The 13,295-nt window shown below is 45.8% G+C and overlaps 1 protein-coding gene across 1 annotated transcript in view; it reads left to right on the forward strand.

Annotated features, from left to right (window-relative positions):
- The window catches only part of COL6A5 (collagen type VI alpha 5 chain), a 97,759-nt gene that overhangs the window by 67,856 nt on the left and 16,608 nt on the right, over positions 1–13,295 (forward strand). The window contains exons 33-36 of the mRNA XM_084751670.1: positions 3,087–3,180; positions 3,849–4,505; positions 7,791–7,902; positions 10,208–10,416. Coding sequence (XP_084607796.1) covers positions 3,087–3,180; positions 3,849–4,505; positions 7,791–7,902; positions 10,208–10,416 — 1,072 coding nt within the window. The remainder of the gene's footprint in view (positions 1–3,086; positions 3,181–3,848; positions 4,506–7,790; positions 7,903–10,207; positions 10,417–13,295) is intronic.

Genomic DNA, 13,295 nt, shown 5'->3' on the forward strand with positions numbered 1-13,295 from the left:
GTGCGTGAGTGCGTGTGTGTGTGTGTGTGTGTGTGTGTGTGTCCGCGTGCGTGCGTGAGTGCGTGTGTGTGTGTGTGTGTGTGTGTCCGCGTGCGTGCGTGAGTGCGTGTGTGTGTGTGTGTGTGTGTGTGTGTGTCTGTCTGTCTGTCTGTCTGTGTTAGCTTCCTCATACCTGACAAGAAGTAACCTAGGGGACAAAGGGTTCATTTTGGCTTTCAGGTCAGTAAGGATGCAGTCTGTGTGGTGGGGGAAAACATGGTGGGGAAGCACGAGGCAGCTGGGCAGCATGGCATCTGCAGTAAGGAAGCAGACCTGACTGATGACAGGAAGTGGGGCCCATCCAGGCCCACCCCCAGTGCCTCATTTCTTCTAGCAAAGCGCCAGCTCTTAAAGGCTCAACAGCCTTGCAAAACAGCGCCACCAGCTGGGGGCCAAGGGTTCAAACTCAGGATTCCGTGGGGGACACCTCACAGTGAAACCACACAGGTTCTGGAGCTTGGTGGAGCCATCTCATTGCGCAGGAGGCTTTGGAGATCTCTTCCTATGTATGCAGTTTTATAATAACCGGGGAGAGGATGTCTACCTACTCCTGACCTCCCCCCCCCCCCCGCATACAGACACACACACACACACACACACACACACACACACACACACACACACACACACATATTTTATGGAAGTAGGAGCCACGAAAGTCCCTGATACAAAGGATCTTTAGTGCCTAGCCCTCCTGGTTCCTGGTTTCTCTTGCCAAGCTTTCCTGCCTCCATAATTTAAGAAACAAGTGACATCTCTGCTCCAAGAGCCACGTCTGTTTCCAGAACGGGAGGAATCTGAAGGATGTCAAATTCAATTTACAGTCTCAGCTGGGACCATACCCAAGCCCCACGGCCTTCACGCAGAGCCACCCCCAGCTGCTCTCCACAGCGCACTCACCCAGGCAGCGTTTTTACAAACCATGCTTACCACACAGCATCCTCACATACTAATTCCAGCCACGTGTCACGCTTGAGCGATGTTTCCTCCAGTCATTGAGCGAATGCTTGTCTCCACTCAGAATACCTTCTCCCTCCCCCTTAAGCCCTCTCTGTGTACTTTTCAACTTTGCATTTTTATGCTTTTTTTTTTTTTTTTTAAAGAAAATGTACCGCTGTGAGGGGCAGGAGAGATGGTTCAGTAGTCGAGATGCTTTTGCGGGGGACCTGAGACCTGAGCTCTGTTCCCAGCACCCATGCTAGGATGCTCCCAGCCCCCTGTCACTCCAGCTCCAGGGGAGCAGGTGCCTCTGGCTTCTTGCGCTCAGGTATCCCTACTCACACACAGATACACACCCACACGTGCCAGTAACATAATAGAATAGTATTTCTTACTGATATGATAAAGAACATCCCATTGTTATAACCAGTATTTCTGTGTGAACATAAGCTTTTTTTTTTTAATGCAGTTTTGGTCATTTTCACTTTTCTGAGCCACCTCGCACTCCTCAGACCATTTTAAAATAGCTTCTCTTAACAAATTTTTTTTGAAAATGCTGCCTCATCCTTTTTTTTTTTAATATCTCTGTGATCTACCTCAATTGGAAACCAAATTTTCAGCATCCCCCTGATGTTCCAGAAATGTATAAAAATGGGTTTCCTCCCGTGAGCTGACCAGAATGAACAGTTACTAAGCACTCAGACAGTCCCTCAAGTGGTGCGGTTTTATTCTTGCTAGAGACATTTCTGTCTGCTATAGATCATTCACTCCCTTCTGTCAAATTGTTCTAAGGAAGGGAGGAAAAATGTAGTTTACCTGGCCCAAGTCCTTACTTTAGTTATGACTCTGTTTCTTAGCTCCCCCTCCCCCACCACACAGTGGCCTCTCAGGGAAAATTGTCTGTCCTCTGTCCGCAGCACCTGTTCTTGCGTGTTCTCCCCCCTCTCTTTCTCTTTTCCTCCTCTATGTCTTCCTCTCTCCCTCCACCTCTTTCTCCCCCTTCTCTCTGGCTCCCTCTTTCCATCCCTTCTTCTTCTTCTTCTTCTTCTTCTTCTTCTTCTTCTTCTTCTTCTTCTTCCTCTTCCTTTTCCTCTTCCTCCTCCTCCTCCTCCTCCTCCTCCTCCTCTTCTTCTTCTTCTTGTTTCTCAAAACAGAGTTTCTCTGTGTAACAGCCCTGGCTGTCCTAGACTCACTCTGTAGACCAGGCTGGCCTTGAACTCACAGAGATCCACCTGCCTCTGCCTCCCAAGTGCTGGGATTAAAGGCGTGCGCCACCACGCCCAGCCCATCCCCTCTTCTGTTACTTTCTCCCTCCCTCTCTCTTTCTGTCCTCTTGATATGTTGTTTAAGTTGAACTCATGGACTCAAGAAATTAGCTTGCTTCCCCTTCATGGGAGCTGAGACCAGGCACGGACAACACCTGGCTCTTACCTTCTCTCTTGCACAGAGCATAGTCACATTTTATTCCTGAGCACTGACCCCCCCCCCCCAAAGTGTTCTTTTTGATGGTGTGCAGTAGAAACGGTTCTGGTATCCCCACCTAAAGTAACTGGTGGAAACCTATGAGTGAACGGTTTCTGAGGGCCCAGGTTTAGAAGCTGGTGGTATGTGTGTCCCATCATGTGACATACAGAGGCATGTTAAAACTAGCCCAGCACTGCAGTCATAGAAACGGGATGCTAAGACTGGGGAGGAGGGGAGGTTTGGCAGTTAATGGCTTTCCCTACTCTTTCAGAGGACCTGTGTTTGATATCCAACGTCTAAACCATTTGTGATTCTAATCCCAGGGGCTCCAATATCCTTTTTCTGGCCCCAACGGCACCAGGCACATACGCCGTGCACAGACAGACATGTGGGCAAAGCATCCAAACATATTAAAAAGAAATGTCCTTATTATGAACTAGGGATGTGAGGGGGGAGGGAGGGACAGGAGAAGGGGGGCGGAGGGGGGTGAGGGGGAGGGAGGGAGAGAGGCTAAACAAAAGGATGATAATAATAGTTATAGTGATAGTTGCCATTTTCAAGCTTTTTCTCATGATTAGCACATAATAATCTCCCAATAAAGGCCTAGATTGCACAAACAACATTTGCTTCTTTTTTCAATGTAGTTTGATGACACTGGGACATTTCAGGTGATTCCACTTCCTCCAGTTGGAGATTTCAAGCCACTGGAAACGCTCCGGCGCTGTACACTTTGCTATGGTAAGGTCTCTGGGAAAGGTTGACTGTGCAGGGGGCATAGTGCTTCCCCAGTGATGTATCGGATTAAGCTTTAGTGAGAGAACTCTATTTATAATGGTGGGTTCTATTTCCAACTTCCCAGCTTTGGAAAGTACACTATGTCAGGATTCCAATATCTAATGTTTATAGTTTTTGTAGAATGAGAAAACTGGTTTTGAAAATCACTGACTGCTGTAGGCTCTCCTGGGACAGTGTTGTAGATTGTATTGAGTCTGTATTGTATTGAGTCTGTATTGTGTTCAGTCTCTAACTACTGAAATTACTTTCTACACGAGTTTGGACAGGATTGTGGACTTCAGACATAGACCCCCTGCCCTTAGCTGCTAGTTGCCACAATAGTACTGGGATGTTGGCCACTTTTTTTTTTCCAGAGACAGGGTCTCTCTGTGTAGCCTTGGCTGTCCTGGACTCACTTCATAGACCAGGCTGGCCTTGAACTCACGGCGATCTGCCTGCCTCTGCCTCCCGAGTGCTGGGATTAAAAGCGTGCGCCACCACGGCCGACTTACTTCGTGTTAATTTAAATGCTGTGGAATAGAAGATGTAACAGTCAGGTCATTAGTTCTTGGGAGTTCTCAGGGTGCTGTGCTAATACTGATCCCATGATGCATCTCTTTGTGTGTTGTCAGACAAGTGTTTTCCAAATACTTGTGCGGAAGAGTCTTTCTTTCCTGAAAATTCATACATGGACGTAGCATTCCTCCTAGACAACTCCCGTAATATAGCCAACGATGACTTCCAAGCCGTGAAAGCGTTGGTGAGCTCAGTGATTGACAGCTTCCACATCACTTCAAGCCCCTCAGCCTCTGACTCTGGTGACAGGGTTGCTTTGCTGAGCTACTCTCCCTCAGAGAATTCCGGGAGGAAGGGCAGGGTGAAGACAGAGTTTGCGTTTACAACCTATGACAACCAGTCCGCTATGAGGAACCACATCCACACTTCCCTTCAACAGCTAAATGGAGATGCTACCGTTGGTCTTGCCCTACAGTGGGCCATGGAGGGTCTCTTCCGAGGAACCCCCAATCCGAGGAAACACAAGCTCATCATTGTGATTTCAGCTGGAGAAAATCACGAGAAGAAGGAATTTGTGAAGACAATGGCTTTGAGGGCCAAATGCCAGGGCTATGTCATATTTGTGATTTCTCTGGGCTCCACACAAAGAGATGAGATGGAAGAATTAGCCAGCTACCCACTCGATCACCATCTGATACAGCTTGGGAGGATGTACAAGCCAGATCTGAATTATATTGTGAGGTTTCTGAAGCCATTTGTATACTCTGTCAGAAGTAAGTCATTATTTGGTTATTTTCCTTTGTCTTAATGGAGTAGTATTGGTAACCTAAAGTTAATATGATGAAATCTATAACTAATCCAAATATGTAAATTGAGTGGTGACTAGGGGCAAAGGTCGTATGTCTCCTGAGTGTATCCTGCTTGTGTCCTGGGCATAAGATGATGACACCTTGCTATGATAGGACATCTGTGGACTAGAAATCACAGAGTGACCGGTGGTCGCCTGAGCTGTAATTGGTTCCACCTGAAGAAGTCCTAGCAGCTCTTAGAAAGTGTGAAGTATGGGATGAGCATTTAAATGAGTTCCTGTCCCAGGCTTGGCACATAGTGGAGAGCTGTGTGAGGGTGTGGCAATGACCAGTCATGTCCCATAGGGATCCTAAAAACCCGGAGGCAACTCCTGTTCCGAGGAGCTAGGGTAGAGCCTGAGGCAGTTGGTCACAGGTGCCTGAGTCATGGCCAGCATTGTGGTTTACAGATCACACTTTAAGCACCGTGGCTCCAGCCCAGCACGCTGCAATGTGTCACCCACCCACCACGAGTGACCGGTGAGGCGCTAAGTTCAAAGATGGAGAGTAAGCCGGATAAGGCTTTTAAAAGGACTTGACAGTGAGTGCTGGAGCACGCCCAGTGGACTCTGTCTCATCGGAAATAATAGAGAGCAATAGCGTCAGCCTGCAGAGGTTTAGAATAGCACCTTGCCCTGTCCCCTACATAGATAGTGTAGAAAGAGAACACTTCCTAGAGAAATAGTTCTCTCTCTCTCTCTCTCTCTCTCTCTCTCTCTCTCTCTCTCTTTCTCTCTCTCCCTCTGTCTCTCTCTGTCTCACTCTCTGTCTCTCTGTCTCTGTCTCTGACTCTCTCTGTCTCCATCTCTGTCTCTCTTTGTATCTCTGTCTCTTTCTGTGTCTCTGTCTCTGTCTCTCTGTCTCTCTCTGTGTGTCTCTCTCTCTCTCCTCTCTCTCTCTCTCTCTCTCTCTCTCTCTCTCTCTCTCTCTCTCTCTCTCTGATATTTTGCCTCCAGGAGATAGTTGGAGATGCCTGGGACAATTTCCTGACTCCTACAATTTGCAAGTCGAGTAGGTAAAAGCTAGGGATGCTATTACAGCCAGACCTCCTAAACTAAAATAGCACAACCCCCAAATACCAGGAAATCATGATGGGAAACTCCTGTGTTAGTCTGCCTAATACAGAAGTAAATACCCAAGGCAACGGACTTATGAAAAGGAAAGGCTTGGTTTTGATCATGCTTGTGGAGTCTACTGTCCAAAGTCAAGTAGCCCGGTGCTTTGAGCCTTTAGCATATCATGGCCGAGGTATGGAGGAGAAAAAATTCGCTTCCATCAGCAGCCAGGAAGTGAGGCAGAGGAGAAGCGAAGGGGTCCTGAGGCTCTTCCAAGGGTATGCCCCAATGACCTAGGGACTTTCCAGTAGGCCCTACCTCCTAAAGAGTAGGCCATCTCCCAGTTGCCCTGCCCGAGAGACCAAGTCTTAACTCTCTGACTTCTGGGGGCATTTATCCAAACCATAGCACTGTCTTCTGGAAGATTCCACAAGATGGAGCTGAGCCTGCTCTTTCTGGGACTCTGAAAGGTTTAAAGGAAAACCCTCTGTTTCCCTAGTGCTGAAGGAATGCCTCCACACCACAGCAGGAATAGTAGTGTCTTCGCGACATGTTCTCCACTGTGGGGAGGACTCTGCCTGTCTCCTATGACTTGTATTCACCCATCCTCTTGGGAATGTTAGATTATTGCCTTTACCTAACATGGTCTCACTTGAATGTCAGGAAGAGGAATCAAAAAGGGAAATAAGTACATTTTGTTGCCAATCTTTCCATTGCATTAGAGGGTTGTTTTTTTTTTTAAAAATAGTAATTCTTCCAGATGTACAGTACTGTATGTCACTCTTGTGAGTGCATAGGAGGAACGCCTGTGCAGTAGACTGCTAGGTAATCCCCCAAACAACTTCTCATCTGAAAGGGACTCGTGCAAAACACTCAAATTTTAGAATTTTTGACTTCTTGACCCAGAGGCATTGCTCCCCACACGATGTTGTCCTTTGTGCAATCCAGATGGCTAACAATACGATTTTTTTGGAGGGGGGGGGGTCCAAAACAGTGTTTCTCTGTGTAGCCTTAGCTGTCTTGGACTCGCTTTGTAGACCAGGCTGGCCTTGAACTCACAGAGATCCACCTGCCTCTGCTTCCTGGAGGGCTGGGATTACAAACGTGCGCCACTGTGCACAGCATCAATGCAGCGATTTTTTAAAAGACTCAAAACAAACAAACAAACAAACAGACAGACAAGCTCCTTCAGGGCTGGGAAGTGGCTTTGTAGTTGAGCAAAGCTGACTGACTGTGACTCCCGCCTTCCCTGCGTTCCTGAGCCCATGTCATCTGTTGATGTTAAATAACTGCTCTTGCATCTTCTGGTCCTTTGAGAACTTCCTCCCAAAGTGCCAGGCCCAGTTCTCTGCACCTTTGCTTTTCTGTATTCAGAAGTAAGAGCTGTGTCGAGATTCCTTCTCCCACCAAGAGCCACCGCCAAACACAACCGATCAGAGACAACTTCTCATCTCAGACAAATAGAAAAAACGAGTGTGTCTTAGAACCAGAGAAAATGAAGCTACAGGGATCCCATGAGACGCTTTCATACTTGAGTCTTGGTCCTCCAATAACCAAGGGCTTTGCTTCATTAAACTCTGTTTTCCTGCACGAGAGGGAAAATTACAGACCACGGTACCTTATAGCTTACAGGAGGCGCCGAAAGCTTAAAGAGATGTATTGTGTTGACAGTAAGTTAAAACCCTTTCTGCAACTCGTTTTCTCACAGGAAATCAGTGCTTATTGGTGCAGAAGCAAAGAAACAACATCACGTGATAAGACACCGTCTTTTCTGTGTTTGAGCTAGTCGTTGAAGTCTGGAAGAAAGCACCATAGAGAGCCAGGATGGGTTGTCTCTTTCTGGGGGGATGCTAGCATGGGCCCGGCACTCACGTGCCCTTGCGGAACAGAACGGCGGCGGCGGCGAACCCTTCCCTGAACACCTCGAGCGCTTTCCCAGGGTTCCTACTAATTCTTTGTTTGCTGAAACCCTGTGGCGCTCGCGTTGTGGGTGCCATTTCTACTTGCTAGCATTTCCATTTTCACCGCAGCCAAATTCTCTTGAAACGCGTTACTAACGTTTATTGCTTTGAGGGGATTCCTGTTGGGGTCCTCTTTGCCTAGAAAACTCAATTTCTAGTTTGGAAATCACACTATAACTTTGTTCTCTCCGTAGGCGGATTCAATCAGTACCCACCCCCGGTGCTGGAGGACGACTGCAGGCACATTAGTTTAGAGAGAGGAGATGCGCTTGGCCGTGGAGACGTTCTTCGCCGCCGTGGCCTCCGGTGGGTAGCAGAGCGCTTACATTTACAAGCGCTTGTTAATTGACGGATGGGAGTGTAACTGGCCCACGGCAGGTTGTTAGGCAAAGGAATCTAGCAAGGTCTCCGAGGCAATGGCTCTTCATGGAGTCCACTTTCCACAGCATCAGCCACGCGTCAAGTATGCTTTCCAGTCTGAGGTTTTATATAACATTGTGATTTTCTTTTTTATTAAATCGTGCCTTTAAAAGGCATGGTTCCTCAGTAACTTAATGGTTCTAGTTAAAGGGAATCCCTCTTTGAAACTGATACTTATGAGTTCAAAATCCTGTAATCCCAGTTTTCTGGAGGTAGGGGGCAAAATTCAAGGCCGATCAGGGCTACTTAGAAAGACCGTGCTTTTTTTTCTTTTCTTTTTCTGTTTTTAAATCAACAGACAGTGCTTTTTGCACTTTTTCTACCTCTGCTAAGGCACTGGGGCAGCTCCCCCCAAGTGTCTCATTTCACTAAGTCTTGGTCGGAATTGGAGTCATTGTTTCAACCTCAAAGCGTGCCACAGAGGACCTTAGAATACAATTGTACATGCAAACAATTTTTGTTCATGTTGTATCTTCAGAAAAAAATATAATAAGTAATTGGCTGCCTCTGCCCCTCAAATACTGTAAGAATGGTCCTTACCTGTTGTTTTTAGCTACAGCGTGACTGAGTTTGGATTCTCAGCTACAGCTGGCCTGGACCCATACTTGCTCCCTTATCTCAGATTGCGTTAACTAAGGCAGCTTCTCAGAGTAGATACGACTTTTTCCAGGTATCCAGAAGCAGCCAGAATTTGTGCAAGCATGTACTCCTACAAGGTCAGATTCCAAGTATTTGGTAGCTTAGCAAGGGCATGTCGAGCAGCCAACCCCTTGGAAAGACAGCGCACCATTTACATCAAGTGGAACAGCTTCCCCCGGGGAAGTCACAGCCTCCTTCCAACAGGGCTGCAGACAAGATAGATTTGTTACTTAAGCATGTACAAACACAAGCCTTGTGTAAGCACCACAGCACTTGTGATTCTTACACAACTACTGAACCCAAACAACTGCATGCCAAATCTAAACAGACAGAGAGAAACAATCCCATGCTAACCTCATGCGATGAACGTCTTTGTTTTCCTAAGGCTGAATATTTGAAGACCAAAAGATATACAATATGGTCCTTGTTGTAGATGCACCTGGGCCCAGCTGGACTTTCTTGTTGTGTGATAGCCTGGCTTGTCACCTCGGATTCACACACGCAGGCACACGCACACACACACACACACAAATACAAGACCATCATCTACGCAGTGTGTCATGACGTCATTTGGCCTTCATGGGCAGTGACACTATTATTTCATACGTTACATCTATTTGTTCTGCCTCACAGTGAAATAATACATCTGGGTACCAAACACTAGTAGTAAACACAACTGAAAACTATTGAATTAAAATGACATTTTCAAGAATCTGCCTAAGTATGTTTTCTGTTACCATCTAAATAAAGACAGAATTCTAAAATATCACAAAGAGCCCATAAACTGCCAATACAAACGCTGGCCCCGTTCAAGAGTCAGGACAGGGCTCTGTCCATTCAGTGACTACTTTCTATGGCGATTGGTATCAGTCTGAGGTAGCATAAGGTCGTTCCCGTGGCTGATTGATGGACGACTTCCTTGTCATTTATTGACAACTCTATGCAAATCAGGCCTGGCTTTCTGCAAAGGAATACTTCATAGGTGGTAAGTGAATGTGAGGAAAGGAAGACTAGATGCAGATAAATTATTTGATTGAAATTAATTTAGAATTTTTCATCATCCAAATTTTTTTCTTTTCTGCATATGTATGTGTGCATATCTATATATCTATATATATCTATATATATATGTTCATATATATGGGTGCCATGAACACGTGTGCATGTGGAGGCCAGAAGACTTTGCCTGTTGTTCCTCAGGGATCATCCGCCTTGGTGTTTGGTTTTGCTTTGCAGTCAGGGCCTCTCACTGGCTTAGCACTCACTAAGCAGGCAGTGCTGGCTGGCTGAAAGCCCCCAGGAACCCACTCATCTTTTCCTCTTAGTGCTTGAGCTCCAAGCAGACACCACCATGATCAGCCTTTTCATGGGGGGTTTTTGTGGGATCAATCTCAGGTCTTAATGGTTACAAGCCAAGCACTTTACCAACCGAGCTGCCACCCCGTTTTCTTTTAATAAGTAATTAAGGAACCATATTAAAATGTTTTGATAACTTATTTGCATCTTTCCCACTTACTTGGACTCAGCTGAAACTTACTTTTTCTTCATTTAGATTGGCTGCTAAGCTGCATGAGGTTTCCTCAAGCAAGAACAACCCTGCTGGTCAAGAGCTGAGAGCTGGGAAAGATGCATCTATTTTGTTGGAGGATCACGGAGGCGATCATTTGGTTTACACTCCAAACCAGATGCTAGAGCCGCATAAGTTAGTAAGTCACTACGGAAATGAGCAGGAACCTGCAGCAGTGGCAAGTCTCACTTCCGGTAAGCACATGAACCAGTGATGGAATATTTTAAGTTACCTGGAGCCTCGTCTTTCAATACCAGTAGGGAATTAAATAAATTAAGGCTGATATCTGAAGCAATTCAGGATGGTGGGTTCAGCGGCCATTTCCCCAGTAGGAGGAGTAGCGGATGATAGGCACCACTCAGGGAATCACAGCACAAGCTCTCAGACATACCCATGAAGGGCTTAAGGAGCATAGAGCATGCAATTTAGATGGTTGATATGATACAGAGCAAGAAAATATAGAGACCATCAGAGAAAAGAGTAGATCAAAGCTCCCCTAAAGCTTGGCCTGGCTGTTGCCCCAGAATTTGTGAATACACAAGAAGGATTAAGTTATGTTTTTTAAATACCCAGAAATTAACAAGTGTGCAACTCCCTCGAGGCAAAGTCTAAATATTTTAATGTCCATATTTTAATAGCTTAAGACAAACTAATATGTAAGATAATTAACATATAAGATAGATAAATATCTCTGCATTTTTTCGTCTGAAAATATGAGGGGCTGAAGAGATGGTTTGGTAGAATGTTTGTTACCCTTGCAGAGGACCTGAGTTCGATTCCTAGCACACGGCAGCTCACAACCATCTTAACTCCAATTTCAGACGATCCAGGAATCTACATGCACTGTACACACATGACGCACAGACATACATGCAAGCAAAGTACCCATCCACAGAACAAAAGAAAAGGAAATAAATACATATTTAAAAAGAAAAATGTGAAATTCCAAGACAGACTGCTCAGCCATTCAAATTATGCATCCAGAACCTTCCAAAAATAACTGTTTGGCCAGAATGTTGGCATTTTAAGTATTGTACCCAATGTATCATATGCACGGCTAGAATATGCAGATAGAAAAGAAAAGGGTGAATTCCACGTGACAGTACTGGGTCTTAGAAGCTTCCTGGGCAGCTCTACTTTTCTTATATTTAACACTTGTATCCTCATAAGTGTTTCAGAAAGACAAGCATTTGAATTTTACTTTTAAAATAGCCAAGCTAGCTTCTGTAAAAATCTATAGTGAAGGATTTAAAAGTCAATCAACTATTACTTGAAAAAAAAAAAAAGATGTGTGAGCTTTAAAAAGAAGAGACGCAGTAAACTTGGACGTGTGTCACTCCGTGGTGTCTATGTATTAAGCCTGCGTGTGATTTCATCAAAACAGCTGTGGATGCTCATGTCGGCATAGCCTGACCAGGAGAACCAGATGGCTGCTCTTTTGAATAGGTGCTGCTGCTGATGTTGTTTGCTCCCCTAATGGCATATACAGATTGCGGTTTCCTTCAAGACCCAGACATCCATTCTCGTCTGGCTTATCAAGAAGATTAAAATGCATTTTGTCAGGGTGTTAGAGTGGGGAAAGTGCCATCCCTGATGGCGCTTTTAGGGGTGAACATTTCCAAGTCTTGGAAATGGGTCGGAGAAGGCGGGTGAGAGGGAGAGACTTTGCTGCAGCCGTCATGGCTGCCATAGTGACAGTGAGTCCATGAGGAAGGAGGCTTTTTCATTTGCCTTTCCAGATGTCTGAAAGTCAAGGAACTTGCAGCCATTGTGAGGTTCAGCTTGGGGTGAAGAAACACCCGCTCACATCTCTATCAGGAGAATAAAAAGCAAATGGTTACCCCCACCAAAGTCCTGAAGCATGTCGGGATTGCCATGAGGACTGTGTGGGTTGTGATAGCCTGGGGGTGGTATGTTTACATCTTCACCCCATGAATAAGTCTGAGCCTTAAATCATGTTCTCTCTCTCTCTCTCTCTCTCTCTCTCTCTCTCTCTCTCTCTCTCTCTCTCTCCCTCCCTCCCTCCCTCCCTCCCCCTGTCTTCCTCCTCCTCCTTCCTCCTCCTCCTCCTCCTCCTCCTTCTTCTTCTTCTTCTTTCTCTCTCTCTCTCTCTCTCTCTCTCTCTCTCTCTCTCTCTCTTCTCTCTCCCTCTCGATCTTCTCTCTCAAATCTTGTGTATCCAGTTATCAAAAACTGCTAAGAAATTTCTGTATGCTATGCTGTCCTTCCTGGGTCAGTTGTGATTTCAAGCCTCTAGTCACTGAGAGATGAGCCTTGACAAGTTCCACATGACGGTCCAGATTAGTCTATAACTCTAATGAGCGTCTCCATATGCCACATCTATTACTCACTTATAACGCAATTCCTGTAGCTGATGGCTGTCCTTGAATGGAGAGGCTTGAGGGAAAGTCAGCCATCTTAACCATTTAAGAATTTTATAGTCCCTGCTCCCTAAGGGCTGTCATCGAGTGAGTTGTCAGACACCCAGCCACCGCCTGTCTCCCTAACCTAGCCTCTCCTTCTACCTGCCCTGGCTTGAACAGGGTTTATTCAATGTCTCACTCTAATGGGCTATATGGATTTTTCATATGGTCTCTTGTATGAGATCAACTGTTCAAGTGACCCTCAAAGTGAGGTTCACCCCTCATGGCAGTAGCACCTGAGGACTAACTAGAAATGCAACCAGTAAATGTTCACACCTCAGACCTAGTCAGTCATTAGTTTGTGGGAGTGAAGCCTCCCTGAAATTACAGATTTAAAATTTGCTTGTTTGCTTGCTTATTGTGTTCATGTATACACATGTACGTGTGTGTGCACATGTGTGTTCATGCATATATGTGTGTCTGTGTGCACCTGTATGCATGTGTGTATGCCTGTGTGTACCTGTATGAATGTGTGTGGACATGTGTATGCATCTGTGTGTATCTGTATGCTCATGTGTGTGCATGTGTGTGCATCTGTGTGTAGGTGTGTGTCTGTGTGGGGTGTGTTGCAATAACCGTTGTGCATGTGGCGTGTTGAGGAGAACTTGGCAGGGTTGCTTTTCCTTCCACCATGTGGATTCTGAGGATTT

This window comes from Acomys minous (assembly GCF_964271855.1).
Source record: "Acomys minous genome assembly, chromosome: 13".
NCBI lineage: Eukaryota > Metazoa > Chordata > Mammalia > Rodentia > Muridae > Acomys > Acomys minous.